The 15,894-nt window shown below is 40.2% G+C and overlaps 1 protein-coding gene across 7 annotated transcripts in view; it reads right to left on the minus strand.

Annotated features, from left to right (window-relative positions):
* dnah5 (dynein, axonemal, heavy chain 5) overlaps nucleotides 1–15,894 on the minus strand; it is a 93,595-nt gene that overhangs the window by 32,668 nt on the left and 45,033 nt on the right. For all 7 annotated transcript variants that reach the window (XM_034697928.1, XM_034697930.1, XM_034697927.1 and 4 more), the window contains exons 52-66: nucleotides 15,507–15,641; nucleotides 15,046–15,168; nucleotides 14,666–14,879; nucleotides 14,138–14,361; nucleotides 12,967–13,165; nucleotides 12,694–12,866; nucleotides 11,983–12,113; nucleotides 10,239–10,392; nucleotides 6,206–6,473; nucleotides 5,425–5,548; nucleotides 5,077–5,184; nucleotides 4,035–4,149; nucleotides 3,552–3,728; nucleotides 1,786–1,989; nucleotides 282–461 (exon numbers count right to left, since the gene is read on the minus strand). In XM_034697928.1, coding sequence (XP_034553819.1) covers nucleotides 282–461; nucleotides 1,786–1,989; nucleotides 3,552–3,728; nucleotides 4,035–4,149; nucleotides 5,077–5,184; nucleotides 5,425–5,548; nucleotides 6,206–6,473; nucleotides 10,239–10,392; nucleotides 11,983–12,113; nucleotides 12,694–12,866; nucleotides 12,967–13,165; nucleotides 14,138–14,361; nucleotides 14,666–14,879; nucleotides 15,046–15,168; nucleotides 15,507–15,641 — 2,529 coding nt within the window. The remainder of the gene's footprint in view (nucleotides 1–281; nucleotides 462–1,785; nucleotides 1,990–3,551; nucleotides 3,729–4,034; nucleotides 4,150–5,076; nucleotides 5,185–5,424; nucleotides 5,549–6,205; nucleotides 6,474–10,238; nucleotides 10,393–11,982; nucleotides 12,114–12,693; nucleotides 12,867–12,966; nucleotides 13,166–14,137; nucleotides 14,362–14,665; nucleotides 14,880–15,045; nucleotides 15,169–15,506; nucleotides 15,642–15,894) is intronic.

Genomic DNA, 15,894 nt, shown 5'->3' on the forward strand with positions numbered 1-15,894 from the left:
AAGTGTTTCTTATTCATTGGAGTGGAAAGTGTTGGGCCATGGACTCTGCCCAGCGAGTATCTGCCTTCCTGTTTGTCGGGAGGATGATGACAAGTACATCTAAATCTTTGTGCTTGAAAAGGTATATTCGAGAAGCTGGTATATATCCGCTCCCAAACCAGTCTACTCAATGAGACACTTCCCATGACCCACTCTTGTTCTCATTTTTGTCACATACTATCAATAGTGCACTTTCATCTTTCTGCAGCAGCAGGTGCTGAATGCACCACACTCTGTATTACCTTCAAGGGTAAGACCTCCTTATTGATGGAGAAGAAAGAGGCCATAGCTTTTGTCCAGGATGCAAGACCGGCCACATTACCACAAACCCTCTTTGCCGTTTCGATGTTGTAGTCGGGCATGTCAAAATAAGGCTGCAGCAGCTCCACCATTTCCTCATTAATGCTGTCTTTAGGGAATTGCTGCGGGAGAGAGAGGTGAAAGAAAGCAAAGGGGTCGGGGGGAAGAAGAACAATGAATTGAGTTAAAAAATGAACAACTTAACTCATTTCAGTCATATTTCAGTCAATTATTTACAACTTGGGTTATTTACAAAAAGGTACTTGTATTTGAAAACTAAGAATGTAAGCTAGTATATGAGATAAGAGAGAACACAAAAACAAAAACAAATGTTGCTCTGAAGACTGAGGAAAACAGACACAAAGTGGAGCAGGTATTGAAAACTGCAGAGGAAATGAAATGAGAAAAAAGCAAAGACAGTTGGGGCGAGAGGCAGAGAGAATGTGTAAAGGGAGAAAAATATAATGCAGAGCAGCTGTGAGTTTAGAAATGAGGAACAGAAAAATCTCAGAACACATCTCAGAGGAGAGGAACAGATGCAAGAGTGGGTAATGAAACAAGAGGCTGTTTGTATTCGCTACCTTGCCTATGTTTGTCAGGGGTGCAAAAGGTAAGATTAAAGACCTGGTAGCAGTAGGTGGTAAGAGAGAAGCTGGAAAAATGATAAAAAAGCCAGAAAAGATGATGAGAGAGATGGATTGACAGAAAAAAGTTTCATTTTGTCCTCTTATCGTTGAAAGTTGACACAATTTTGAGAAACTTGTTGATTGTTGGGGATTCAATTTCCAGATGTGGAAAGACAACAACAAACAGTTTCTGCACATTGTTTGAGCCTATTTAGACATGAACTTAGATGAATCAAGGCAAATTAGACATCCGCATTGGGTAAATATTAGTATAGTGCATGCTTATAAGAGGATAACACTGGCTCCTTAAAATGTAGTCAGAATCAGAATCAGAAATACTTTATTTATCCCGGGGAGGGAAATTCGGTAAGTTGGCAGTCCCCTTGTTTTAATCGTTGTTGGAAAACAGTGGTTGATTCAATTCAGTGGCTGATTTAATTCATTTTTCAGCAAAGTATAAGTGTATATGAAATAACATTTACAGATTAGTTGAGGTGGAGGCAGCAGCACTTTTAACATCTTGAATCGGAGTTCTCTAAATTAGAATGTTATTGAAGGGACACATTTTTTCTTACAACCCCATTTCCCAAAAAGTTTGGACTAAAATGAAAAGATGAGACAGAGACGGACTCATCATTTCAAAAGAGGGGCGAGAAATCACACTTTGTCCCCGTCCCACGTTAATATGGTTAATAACTCAGTAGGCCTCCAAGGATATCTCCCAAAGCATGCTGTTTAGGAACATATGTGAGCCAGCTCTCTGCAGAATCTACACTCTGCTTCAATATCGACTGCATGTACTTGACTGAAGGGAGTGTACCTGCAGGCTTCCCAGGAAGTTTCCAGCTGTCATTAGTTTGAGCGACTCCTGCCAGGACGGACTGTTGCAGTTCTTTTCTGGGTCGATCTTCACTGTGTTGACACGCCTCTGGAAGAGCAGCAGCACACAGTCCATGATCCGCATGATGAGGTGAGGGGGGCGACCAAGTGTCCGAACTGTGGCAATGTCTGACGGCTTGATTGTCTGAGTAGAAATACAGAGAAAATAAGAATAGGGAAAAAAAGCTGTGACTGTCTCTGGATGTTTAATGAGTTTAATGATGTTTAATTTCAGGAGACTAATACACAAGTCTCTGTGGCAGAACATGTGAAAAATATATACTAAACTCTGCAGTTTGAAAAGCAGAGACAAACCACAGGCACTGCAAGAGATGGGAGGATATAAAGAAAGCATGCAAACTGTAAATATAAACTTCCACACAATGAGAGGATTTATGAATAGAGGTACAGAGAATAACATCAAGGGACTGATTAAAAAGAGACAGCAGCGGAGTACAGAACATGTCCCATGGAGAGTTATCTCGCTGTTTCATAAGGCCCCCCTGCCTACTCATCTCATCTCCTCTCCTCTTGCATTTCCTCATCTCTGCTTTCTTCTCTTGGCTCCATTTCCACTGTGTTTTGTCAGCCTGAGAGTAGTGTGAATTTCTCACCAGAGAGTCAGCCAGCAGACAGTCTGGATTATTTTCTACCTCCTCTGACTCCTCTTCCCCTCACTGCTTCTTATGAAATAGATACTTAAAACAAGAGTATATTTGCACTATAGTGGATCTTATAGCTGAAATAATAGCCAGTCTTCTTTGTATGCATTAAGGGCTCTACTGGAAAGAGAAAATGATTTAATATTGTTAATTCTACAAACTAAGAGATATTTTCATACCCTATAATCAAAATGCATATAAAGCCATCATGCTCAAGGGTTTTCCTTTTTGGAGAAATAAGGATACCAGGCACAAGATGTAAGATGAAAAACTCTAATCAGGGCCCTGCCAGAGGGGATCTGTACGCAACCAAGTACCCAGGAGGAGAGCTTTAATTACAACACACCCGCTGTTACACACATACGCACACACACGCACACACACGCACATCAGGATGGGAAGGCTGCAGGCAAAATGTGAATGCAGCTACGCACAGCACATCACCGAGGGCTCTAAGTGGTCGCCTGAAGCAACACAAATTGAGGGAGCGAGGGAAATATTGGCCAAGGAGACATGAAGCCACACAGAGGAGAAAAGCCATATACTAGAGCAGAAAACAGTTGACTGACCATTTTAAACCCTCAGGGTATCTTTCAGGGCAAACTTATTGGACTTACATTATACAGGGAAAACAGGAAACATCACGGGGAGCAGTAATGCATGACACTGTGGGACTGAATGAAACTGATTCTCAGGGGGGAGGGGACTTATGAACACAGCTATGCAAGTATTATATTCATGCTAGTCAAATTCATTGAGACAAGGCCTTGTCTAGATTTACATCTACATCAGAATTTGAAATTCTTGCTTCCTTAGGTGAACATTATTTCTACATTTAGTTAAGGTAAACTAAATCATATCATAACCACACTGATCAAAGTATCACGTCTTTTCATAAATCATTATCAGTCGTCAATTATTACTGAGATATCTTTAATATTGTCAACAGCATTTTGACTAGCTTAAATCCAAATAAAGACTCACCTGTGACCCTGAAATATAAATTCATAGCAGTCAAGAAGAGAAGAAATAAATGGTCCTGTACCTGCAGTGCTCCCTCTGCTTCTTCAAGAGCTGGTCGTGCAGACTCAAGTTTCTCCTCAGCAATGGCTTTGTCAGCTGAGATGCTGTCTACGATGGCCTGAGCCTTGTCCTTTACTTTCTGCACCTCCACCTTCACTCGCTCTGCTGCCTGGGCTTTAACTGTGACCTCCTTCAACACCTGGTTAATGAAGAAAACACAAACATGGACAAGATATAATGTCAGCTTGCATAATTTCCTTAATACATGGGAGGTTGGGAAGTATATAGGATAAGGACATGACTAAGAAGATAAAAAAAAGGGGGGGATGCTGTACTTTACCACTGTACTTTACCACAGAGCTCTGTTAACATTACAGAGGTAAAGTTATGACCTATACAGCAGCCAGTCAGCAGGGGGAGCTCTAAATATTTTGGTCTCGAAGCAAAAGTTCTCATATGATGTTCACACACGCAAAAAGAAAACACTCTCATGTCCAGCACTTACCATGTCAGCTTTATCATTGGCAACCTGTAGCTCCTTCTCCTTCACCTCCAGCTCCTTGCTGAGCGCTGCCACAGACTCTGATGCCTCCTTCAGCTTCTGAAGACCGGTGTTCATCCTAAACAGGAGACATATTACTGTAATCTACATGCAGTTCAAATATATACTTTATAGCCTGCCAGAGTGTGATAGGCTATCTGAGAGGTGTCTGCACATCTTCACCTGGGGTCATGTTTGCTGCAAATACCTACAGCTCTTCCAGATTTCTGTAACTAAATAACATTCTGGCAGATTCTCTTGCCAGATGAACACCAGGTGTGGAAAATGTTTGAGATTTATGTGACAGGAAAACAGACAAAGTAGGTTTGTAGCATGTGTCTGATCAGAATATAAAATGTCATGATATCCCTTAAAGGAGTGACAATAAATATTTGGAGGCTCTGGGGATAGCTGATAAGCAGGTATGAGCTGAAAACATGGAAAAACGGAGCACAGAATTTCATTTTGTTGGAGATATGTGGTGTCTTTTAATGATGTGGTTTATCTTGTATTCTCAAAAAATGACTCATAACTGATGATCTGGACTGGCTCCTTTGACGCAGGCATACTTCATTAGGATGCGTCCTGAACATCCTTCTCTGATGGTGCCATTAAGGAGTCGGTACATATTGATTCAGACTGAGTTCATTCTGTGTCACAATTCTTTGAAAATCTCTCTGTGAAAACACCTGATATGTTTTCGAAGACGCACTAATTACACTCCGTGATCAATGCCCTGCTTGTGATTGGCCACCCGCGGTGTCAATGAGGAAGACTAAGGGTGCTTTCACTCCTATAGCTCATTTGCTTTGTACTGAAAAAACATTGAATCTGAGATCATTAATGAAACACATATCAACCCTTACCAACATTTACAGTATAAGCAGTGGTGACGATGGTATACGGCTATCTCAAAATCTTCAAATGCTAAAACTGCTAGGCTTTATGTAAAAATTGAAAATACATGTAATACAAAGACTTAGCCTATTCCTTTATATCTGTTTACCTGTTTGCCAGGGTCTGGACTTCAGACCTCTTTTCCTTATAGATGTTCTTGTAGCCCTGAATGAAGGACAGGTAGGATTTGGGTGTGACGTGGGTGGATCGTCTGTACCTGGGTTCAAATCACAGTACACAATAACATGTTAATATTGAACCATATAACATTTGAACAGCATATAGAAAAAAATGTATTCATTGTTATGCTGAAAGATGTTCTGAAACAAGTTTCTATTCTTGAAGGACAGATGCAGTTTGCATTTCTTGATTGATTATTTGACTGTCGATCTTATTCAAGGGTGGGATCCTGCTTCAACACACACTGATAGACATTTCATTTAATGGAACACTGTACCTCTGGAAGTAATCCACACACTTCTCTGCAACGCCATCCTGGAAGGACCCCATGCACTGAACTACTTCACTTTTCACCTGTGCTGAGCACTCAATGTCATACACTGACAGGAAGTGCTCTGACACTGAAGGACAGAGGAGGGGGGAGGAAGGAGGAGGGCGCAGTATATGTGAAGAAGAAAAGAGAGAGAAAATAAGTCAGAAAACCAGATTGAAAACTGTAAACATAAATATAAAGCTATGTCAAATTTCACTGTGGTTATTGTTGTGAGAAATTAAAATTGACTGTGCCTCAGCAGGGATGAATGTGTAATTACACAAGACATTGCAGACTATTGGATAAATATTTTACTTCATAATTTGTCTCATACTGCTGACAAATTAAACACTCAAAAGCGGCCCTTCAGAAACAGAAGAGAAAAACTGACGAAACAGAAACAGATGGGTGACATCACGGATACTACGTCCATATTTTATACAGTCAATGATTTCAATGCAACAACTGTTGAAATAATAATAATAATAATAATAATAATAATATTTACTGCTGCAATTTCCTTATCTGACTAAGACCCTCTGAAACATTACTTTGTTCAGGAATCAGAAAGCACACAGGACACATGTTAACAGCCTGGCAGAGTTGAATTAATGTTTTAATATCCCGGTTTAGTCTGATGTTAGGAAAATACAAGCAGCCACTCTATACAAATATAAGAGGCATTTTTGGGGAACAAATGTTACCAATAGATCATGTCAGTAAAATGACTTTCTGTGAAATGTACCTGCAACAAGAGCATCTTTTGGCCAGCGGCTGAACCAGTCCATGGTGCAACCAGATATCAGTGCTGGGAACTTTAATGCCCGGTTGCGGAACTTTTCCCCAACAGGTGAGAAGCACAGAACGACATGGAGATGATGTCGGACTCGTGACATGAAGTACTCGTACAGGTTTTCATTGGTTGGTGGTCGCCTGGGAAACTCCCGCTTCATGACAGGGATGAGATCACTGAGGATCTCGTCAATCTCATCCCGGGGAAATAAGTTGGACACCTGAGAATAGAAACACACAGACCCACTGATGTCAAATATACTGGACTGTGTTGTACATATGTCTTAATACAAATAGTTAGTTGGTTAGTTATTAAAACATTAGATGATCTATGTGTCATTTAAAAGGGTTTTTAAAGGTAAATGTCATCTATTTAGGCTTTTAATTCTTCAGTGTCTGCTACACTGACAATGAGAGCAGAGTTTACCTTCTTACAGGGCTGTGCCAGCAGTGCCAACATGTACCACGACTGTCTCCTGTAATACCCAAGAGTCTATTTTGGGATACCGGTTTCACTCTTTGCGGTGTAGTTTCAGCACTGGTTTGAAACTGAGGCAGAGATGGGGACTAAAAGATCCGAGATGAAATAGCTGTTGTTCTCTCAGTGCACCAACTACATCTAAAGATGCTGCTTTACTCGGCTTCACCCAAGAAACATAACAGTGGCAACAACTGCAGGTATTTCAACACAATGCATTTAATCCAACTCAAGTTATCTTCAGCTTAAGTTGAAAATCAGTGAAACTCCTTGCTTATGTTAAAAGAACGAACATGTCTGAAAATAGAGGCTCTGACTGACCGTGCATCAGACACATTATCTCACTCTATATCAGTGCATTTCAGAAAGCAAGGAGTCCTGAACAATAACTGGGATTTCTAATGCAAAAAAAACGTATTAGTCCAAATCATCACATATTTATCTTTCCTTCAGGCACATGTTGAACATTTCTGTCAAAAAAAATCAGAAAATGAATTATTCTTTGTTAAGTTAATAATATGGAATGAAACAAGATTAAGTAATGATTGCTTCTACATTCAAAAGCCACATTTCACATTGTGTAATTGCTTTATAATTGCCATTTTACTAAATCAGTGGTTAGCAGGTGAGAAAGAGAGCAAATAACGCAGAAGAGAGAGAACAGGAGAGGAAGGACTGGTGCCGCATCATGTGTCTAACATCTGCTGGGTTACTCTTACATACTCAACAACAGCTCCCTCCTCCTCTCTCTCTCTCTCTGTCTCCCTCTCCCTCTCTCTCTCTCTCTCTCTCTCTCTCTGTCTCCCTCTCTGTCTCTGTCTCTGTCTCTCTCTCTGTCTCCCTCTCTGTCTCTCTCTCTCTCTCTCTCTCTCTCTCTCTCTCTCTCTCTCTCTCTCCCTCTCTCCCTCTCTCTCCCTCTCTCTCTCTCTCTCTCTCTCTCTCTCTCTCTCTCTCTCTCTCTGAAATACACAAACCAAACATGCAGCAAACCTCACACCAGCATACAAACAACACCTGGATCCAAACTCTCCCCTGGTCCCCACCTCTATTTCCAACTATGGGTAAAGCAGCTGCTCCTTAAATGTTATTAAGAAAAAGGATAGAGGTGATGGGAGAGAGAGGGAAAAAGGATGCGATCACAATGAGGCAGAGAGAGCAACAGAAAATGAAGCAAGATTAAAAAGGGTGTAAGCAGATGGAGGATTGAAGAAGAAAGAATTAGGGAAGAGGTAAACAAATGGTAGAGGGAGAGAAAATTGGATAAAAATCAGGTGATGAAATGGGGCAGTAAAAGCAAATCAAATCAAGCATTTGCACATGCAGGCTGTGAGAATCAGTTACTAAATGTTGATAAACAGATTTTTTAAAGTTTGAAGGCAATATTGTCGATTACGAAGAAGCACCTTTAAATGACCCAGAAAACCCATTTTATACGGGAAACATCCCGCTGAGAAGGAAATGAAAATGTTTCTTATTTTGCTGCAGCCAATTACATACATCTTTCTATAGATGGAAGTTGCCATTCACAGGTCCTATTTCTTTCATTTGATGCCATTTTCGGTGACATTTTCATGCTGTGAAATGTTTTCACTACTGTCCTTTACTATGAATCAATGCATAATACAAGTACATTATTGTCAGAGGAGAACAGATTAGAACAGCAAGAAGAGAGAAAGGTTTAAGTAGAGGCATGGATGAAGAGGATAAGGCTTGATAGAGGCACAGGAATAACCAGTGGTTTTCAAGGGTGAGAGCAAGAGGGGGACACAAAGGATAACAATGAAGATTAACATAAGCAAAGGGGAAGCATTTTCTATCAAGGTAAAATGAAGAGGAGGCGGGAATGATGAGCGGTAATGCAGTTTGTAAGGATGCAGGAGAGATAAGAGTAAACAGTGGCATTTGACCCTGACGCTCTGATGCTTCCTTTGAATAGTAACGGGGTAAGGCCATTATAAGCTGAATCTGTTTCTTCTGTCAGTTACAGCCTCAATTCATTAACTACAGATGGATTGGAAAATAATTGTAAATTGCAATCATATTGACAGAGAAAATTTAATTTGCTTTTTAATTTAATTGAATTGAGATAAATTGCACCGCTCATTACGCAGATACAGACTTCATGGTTTTCTCTTCTCTGGATCCGTGCTGTAGCTGCCTTGGTTGCACTGTCGGGAAATGTTGATTTCACTGAAGGCTGGATGCCAGCTGTCACTTTCAGCAGCACAACAAATGTGTGTTGGAAGCTTTTGTGTAGACGTAGCAACTCTGATTATTTACTGTCGACTGTCCTCATAATAAAGTGTGTCAAAAACTCTTGCATTAACACAGATGTGCCAATATTTTCATTGAGGTATCATAAACCACAGAAATAAATAATTGCAAAGTAGAGTGACCTAACTAGTTGATTTGAAACACTTACTAATGACATGTACACAAAATCAGGAGTTTGTATGATTTTTGAGGACTACAAGGTTTAGCTTATTCTGAATCCCAAAGCCTCACTGCTTTGTGTTCCACTTCATGAAGACATATTCAGCGACATATTAGCCAACTGTGCATGCAGCCTGTTACAGTCTGCCCGAACCGCTGGATATTCCTGCAGAACTCTGGAGATTTAGAACGCATAGAGGCAGAGGAGGCATAGAGCTACAAGGAGGAGAGCTGGTATAAGAAGACAGAGGTTTATGGAGAGGAGATAGAAGCTGCGTCTCTCCTCTCTCATCATGGGCAACATGAGATCTCTGGCTAATAAGATGGATGAGCTAACAGGACTAGCCTGGAGTCAGACAGAGTTTCAGGAGTGTAGCATGGTGTGCTTTACGGAAACGTGAATGCATGAGGATATTCCCGACCACAACGTCTCCATTGACGGCTTCCAGTGTTCGGGCGGACTGGGATAGCACCGAGAGCGCTGTGAGCCTCCGACCATATTGTCTGCACAGGGAGATCTCACATGTCATACTGGTAGCTGTTTACATCCCCCCTCTGCCAACCCGACTACGGCTTCCAACGTTCTCAACGCTGCCATGGCCAGACTCCAGACAGATCACCAGAGTGCCCTCTTCCTGATCTCTGGCGACTTCAACCATGTATTTATTTTCTACAGAGCTTATTATTGTATTTGTATAACATATTGTGTAAAGAGTAACTGTATGATAGATGATCCCTCAGACCCTCAGATGTCCATCGAGTTAGATCAGCACATGCTCTGTGGGCATGACCTCATGTGAAGTGGAAGGGTTATATAGATGTCTTCCTGTGTAACCTTAATAAATCTTCTAAAAATCGAGGATATCTCCTTTAAACCAAGCTCAAGAGATCTTTAATCTAACAAACACATCATTTACATAAAAATTGTTAAAACTGCATGGAAAGTGGACTGTCTCATGACTTTCAGTTCTGAAGATGCACAATCCAGATACCTTTGCCCATTGTCCTTCACAGAAAGAAATGTCAACTTCTTGGAATTAATTTAGAGTTGATAAATAATGTGTGTTCTCCTCACCTCTCCAGATGACAGGACGTTGTTCATGTACTCGAGGTAGGACTCATCTTTGATTTCGTTGTCAGTAAAGATGAAGCTGACGCCTTTCCCTTGTTGACCAGCTATTCTGTACAAAACCTTCAGGTCGTCCATCAGGTTGGCTGTGTTATACGAGCTGCCAAAGAACAGAGATAGCATAAAATGATTAGTCACTGTGTTTGTATTTTCTGCTACAGATTTTGCTACTGGCAATTCAAACTGAATTGATTAATAGAAAAATGACAAAAGGGAAAACCGTGTGTGTGTGTTTGAGTGTATAGAGTGTGTATAACGATTTGAATATTTCCTATGTGAATCATGTTGTTTGAGTTGAGAATGATGTACTGTTAGAACTCAGGATACCATCACACTGTGAAATTGTCTCTTTCTGACAGCAGCAGCAGCAGCTTTGTGGCAGGAAGAGCTTAGTGCATAGTTGACATAAAGCATGTTTCTCAACTTTCTTTTAAAAATAAAGACTTTTCACAGATTGCACAAACATGGTCCCCATCTTTATGTCTTAAGTGTGTGCAAACATTGAAATGATTGATTAGATTTTCAAAAGCAGGTGCTATTATGAGTGGAAGCAGTGAAAGAAAGTGGGAACAGACACACTGATTTCTGACTTGGAAGGCGTGAAAAGAAGCAGACAGTGTCCTTGTTGCTTGTTTTTAAATGTGCCTCCATCTGTTTTTGAGTGTGTTTGTGTGAACTTGACTGATTTGAAGAGAGGCAGATGAAAAATAAGCATTACAGAAGTAGAAAATAAATTGATGGATTTAATCGTATAAAACTTTGGCAATAAATTGAGAGCGAAAAAAAATCTTGTTACTCATGAACCGTGTTCCTCTGCCAGAAGCACTGTTAGTATGAAAAAGAAAGTCTACACAAAGGCACTTTTCAAAACACCCGGTGGCAGAGAATGAGAGTAAGATTTATTCTGCACAAGAAAAAGAGAAATAAGTATTCTAAAAGATCATTTAAAAAAACCTGTCTTTATCTTAAAAAAGAAGGTGGGCGTTTATCCCCCCCTGAGAGTGCTGTCAGGAAGGGAGGAGAGACCTGCAGCTCATTTGTGTTGATACCAAACAATAGCAGCTGTAAGGGGGAAAAAAGCACACAGGGACCATGACAGCATCAAATACACCTGGGGACTGAGGGAGAAAAACGTTTGACAGTTTTGAAGAGTGAGAGAGAGGACCCAGAGAGACAGAACAATGAGACAGAAAACAAGTGTAGAGCAAGAAGAAGCAGAGTGAGAAGAGAGGAATGACAAAGCAAAGAAACAACTATATATATATATACACCTCTGTATGATTCTGAATTTCTTGTTTCTGAATTCAAATACATTAAACACTTATTTTGTTGGATAATAACATATCATTTAAAGGAGCCAAACGTTTCTTTTTTTCAGTTTGTAAATCAAAAGAAAGATCGTCCACTGCCAGGCAGGGAGTAGCCTCTGTGTGGGATCTTTTCATGTTGTGTCAGAGGGAGACAGAATCTGTCCATCATCCTTTTTAAACATGAAATGATAATTGTCCTGAGCAGATGCATACTGTACGCCTTGACAGACCATAATGAGAAAAGAGGAATCTGTCACAAACACATTTGATTTTTGGCATTTAGAAATTAATAGGCAATAACTGCTGTGTGTGTGTGTGTGTGTGTGTGTGTGTGTGTGTGTGTGTGTGTGTGTGTGTGTGTGTGTGTGTGTGTGTGTTACCGTGTAAGGGTGATCTGGAAGATCTTGTATCCAGCTATAAATGATGCCAGCCTAGTCAGACTCTGCTTGCCTGAACCCCCAACACCCACCAACAAGGCATTTCCTCCAGGTGTCCGGATTATCCTTGATACCTACACAAAAAAAACAAACACGTACACACAACTAGGATGAATAAAGTTTGTATTTAATATGATATAGGAGACAATATTATATGAATTCAAGTGTAAAATAGAAAAAGGAGAGAAATAAAAAGCAGGATGTTTTTGAGGGAAAGTGCATGAGAGCATACAATCAAACATTTGACAGTGCTGCAAACATAGCAGCACTAAAGTACAACTTGAGCAGTACTTTTGTACTTCAAGGTTGTCTGCACCCATCTTGAGGCTTTTAGATGAAAGAAGCTTAACTGTTGAGTTAAAAAAAAAGGACCTGACATTTGGTGGGTTTCCAGAGACACAGCTTCAATAAAATGGCTAGATTTGAAGGCTTAGCATGAGTTTGATTTTCACGTTAGCTAAGGTTTGAACAATTTGATTTTAGTGAAGGACACTTTACTTTGAAATGTAATGCACTGGAAATATAACAAGTATACCATTATACTCTTTGTTTGACTCTTTAACTGATAACTTGCCATGCTTATATTTTAATTACCTTTCTTTAGAGAAACTAATGTTGTCATGAATACAAAAGACAAAGGTTTTCATCCAGTACCTTGACCAGATGAATCATAGCATCTTGAAAGAAGACCATGTCCATGCCAGTGCCCCTGATAGTCTCATTGTAATGGATGAGGAACATGTTTAGACGCTCCTTTAAACTCTCAAATGACTCCATTGGCTCATACACTTTTGGTAAATCCAAGTCTGACTCTTCTGGCTCCTCGCCTGTGAGGAAAGATTTGAAATTAGAATGACCATGATGTAGATGTAAATCCCTGTATTTAAAGTAATACAACAACACTGCTGAAATGTTCAGGAGCCGTACCTGTAGCCTCAGGTGCATCCCGCAGAAAGTCCACAAAGTATCTGTCTAGTCCCATATCCACCATGCTCTTGAGTTCCTTGCTAAACTCCTCCTCGACCAGCCTTGCCAAAGCCTGGTTGAACCACTCTACGTCCTCGGGCATGGTGAACCTGTCAGCTATCACACGTTTGCACTCGTGCTTCCACAAAGCCAGCAGCACCTGGAAATGATGTTGTTGAGGTATTTTTGATTCCTGTTTTTCTAATACATGCAAGTAGGACAGGTCAGTTTAGCTAGTGATGTAGCTGGTTTATGTTTAATTTTCACAGCCATACAAAGAGTAACACTAATGTGAAAAACAGAAATGATTGGGAGGAATGGTTTTCTTCTTTAATGGGAGGTTGGCATTACTTTGAAGCAAAAAAGTAAAAGCTCATATGATTTAAGGAATGCAATGAGAAGAGACACATACAGCAAAATAGATCATGACATTAATGTCTTGTACTCTATTCAAAGGGTTTAACTCATTAGCCTTGTCCAGTGGAGTCTACCTCTGGGTAAAGGTGGCAGCCTCAGTATAGATGTTAAGCATGTTTCCCTGGACTCAGGGCAGCCTGAGGTAGAGGATATATTTCACCGTACTCAATTATTCAGCGAGGCCACAGACCAACAGGGAGTTGGCCACATCAGCAAGAACTGAGCTTGCAATGCTCAAATGTCCCTTTCTTTCCTGCTAACAATCACATCTCTGACTCAAAATTGTAAATATATAACGGTAAAGATGTATTAATACTTAATGCATAATGGAGTCTTACAGAAGCTCTACTGCAGAAGTAGGGGGTTAATCATTATCTGACAGTGTCTCTACATCACTCCAGTCTACCAATTGGTACCCTGCACCACACTACACTGGTGCAGGGTAGAAACTAAATGGCACTACTACATGACTGGGAGGAATAATATCAAAGCAATGCTATTACAAAACCCTGCACTTACATGAAGAAGTCTGTATTTGAACTAAGGATCTATTTCAGGTAAGTACCCTGACTGAAATCATTTTCATATCTATAAACGTTTGCAAAAACCCTGTACACATGATGACTGTGTATGTCTTTATCAAAGGATCAAAAGAAGTCTGTACATGTTAACATTATTTCTTGACACAGAACATTTTACAAACAAATGTTCTCACCTGGACAGAGTTGATCACTTCAGAGTTAGTGTTGAGCATGCCTTGCCAGATCCTGGACAGATCCCTCAGGTTGAAGATGTAGTGAAACTTTGCAGGAGTTGGCAGCATCTTAACCTTTGTCAGCTGCCAGAGATGTCGGGTCAGAGACACCAAACGTGGTACGGTGCTCTGAACATCTGCGGTGAAACCACGACGTGCACAGAAGTGGCCCTCACCAATCACACCTGTATAATGAGGTTGAGGTGGCGTGGTTGGTAAATTGAAGGTGGCGACATGGTCAATTTACTTTTACTGATATACAGTATAATGTTAAACATAGAACATAAAGTGTGCGTCAATACATTCTATTTTAAGCCAACATTTATCAGTTTCTCTCAGCTTAGCCAGAATATCGGAATATACAAGAAATACATTTCTTTATCAACTACCTTTCTTCTGCAGCAACAGCAGTATTTTACTAAGTTAGCACAATAATATTATTTTAAAACACACATCCATGATGATTCCACTGTTCTCTATTTCACTCACCAAATATCTTGTCAATGGAAGTGTTGGAGGGCAGAGTGCAGTTAAAGATGGAGAACTGCCTTTTCAGTCTCTGTGGGATGTCATGTCTGCCTCCTCCTGGGTGGATCATGGCTGCCATAAACTGAACGTCCACAATATTGGTGAACTCTCCCGGTTTCTCTAGATTGTAGAACCCATTTTGCTCCATCAGCTGCCGGACAATCTCATTGGTCACCTGAGATGAAAGGAAAAAGGAAGCCTTATGTGAGTAGAGGTTTGTTTGAAGGTAGTTTACGTGACACTCCTTTGTCATTTTCATCAGTTCATGTGCTTGTACCATTTTGTCAGGCGACTGATATGTGCAATGTCAGGTTGTGTGTTTGTCTTTGATGTATGCTGACCTGGTCGCCCCATTCGTTGATAACAGGCATGTTTATGTCATCTATAAAAATGGACATTTTCTTTCCCGCAGGGGGTCCATAAGTGGTTCCCATCCTCTTATCTACATAGCTCTCAACTGTCCTCTGAAAGGTAAACATGTGGAGAAAAAAATGAAATAAACAACAAATATAGCAATAAACAGTGAGTGACAGAGGAAAGTAAAGATATCCTCAGACAACAACAGTAACAGTTTCATCATTGTTCAGCTTAGACGTGTTTAGAGAAGAGGCAGTGGTCCCTTCTCAGGCCCGCTCTTGATAAACAAGATCAGATATTGATCAATAATACGTCATATATCCATTAAAAGATGTGTCACGTCAACACATAAGTACAGCATTTCTTATTCTAATGAAACTGCAAATTATGAGACACAAAACTATCAACTTATTGAGAGGAGATTAAAGCAGTGGTTGTGCTTTACCTGGAAAATGAGTGGTGTGGTAGCAGAAGAGAAGTTCAGACTCTTGCCCATGTGGGTCTCAGGATCGTACTTTGACATGTAGCCCTTGATGATAACAGTCTTGGCTGTTCCTTGTTCTCCGATCAGCAAAACAGCCTTGGAAAAAAAAATTGAATTGTTTAATATGACATTGTAATCTGTTTACATTTTTTTATGTTAGTGAAGTTTCACTACTTCACAAAACGATTTACATGAATAATGTAGGTTCTGAACAATGTTATTTGTAAGTATCAAATACATTACAACCTGAATAGGCTATTCATATTCTTTGAAGTTTAGGATTTACACTATTGACAAAACTGTTTGTCATGGCCTGATCTCCAATTCTTTACACCTTTAAAGCATTAGC

Source organism: Notolabrus celidotus, chromosome 12, assembly GCF_009762535.1.
Source record: "Notolabrus celidotus isolate fNotCel1 chromosome 12, fNotCel1.pri, whole genome shotgun sequence".
Lineage (NCBI taxonomy): Eukaryota > Metazoa > Chordata > Actinopteri > Labriformes > Labridae > Notolabrus > Notolabrus celidotus.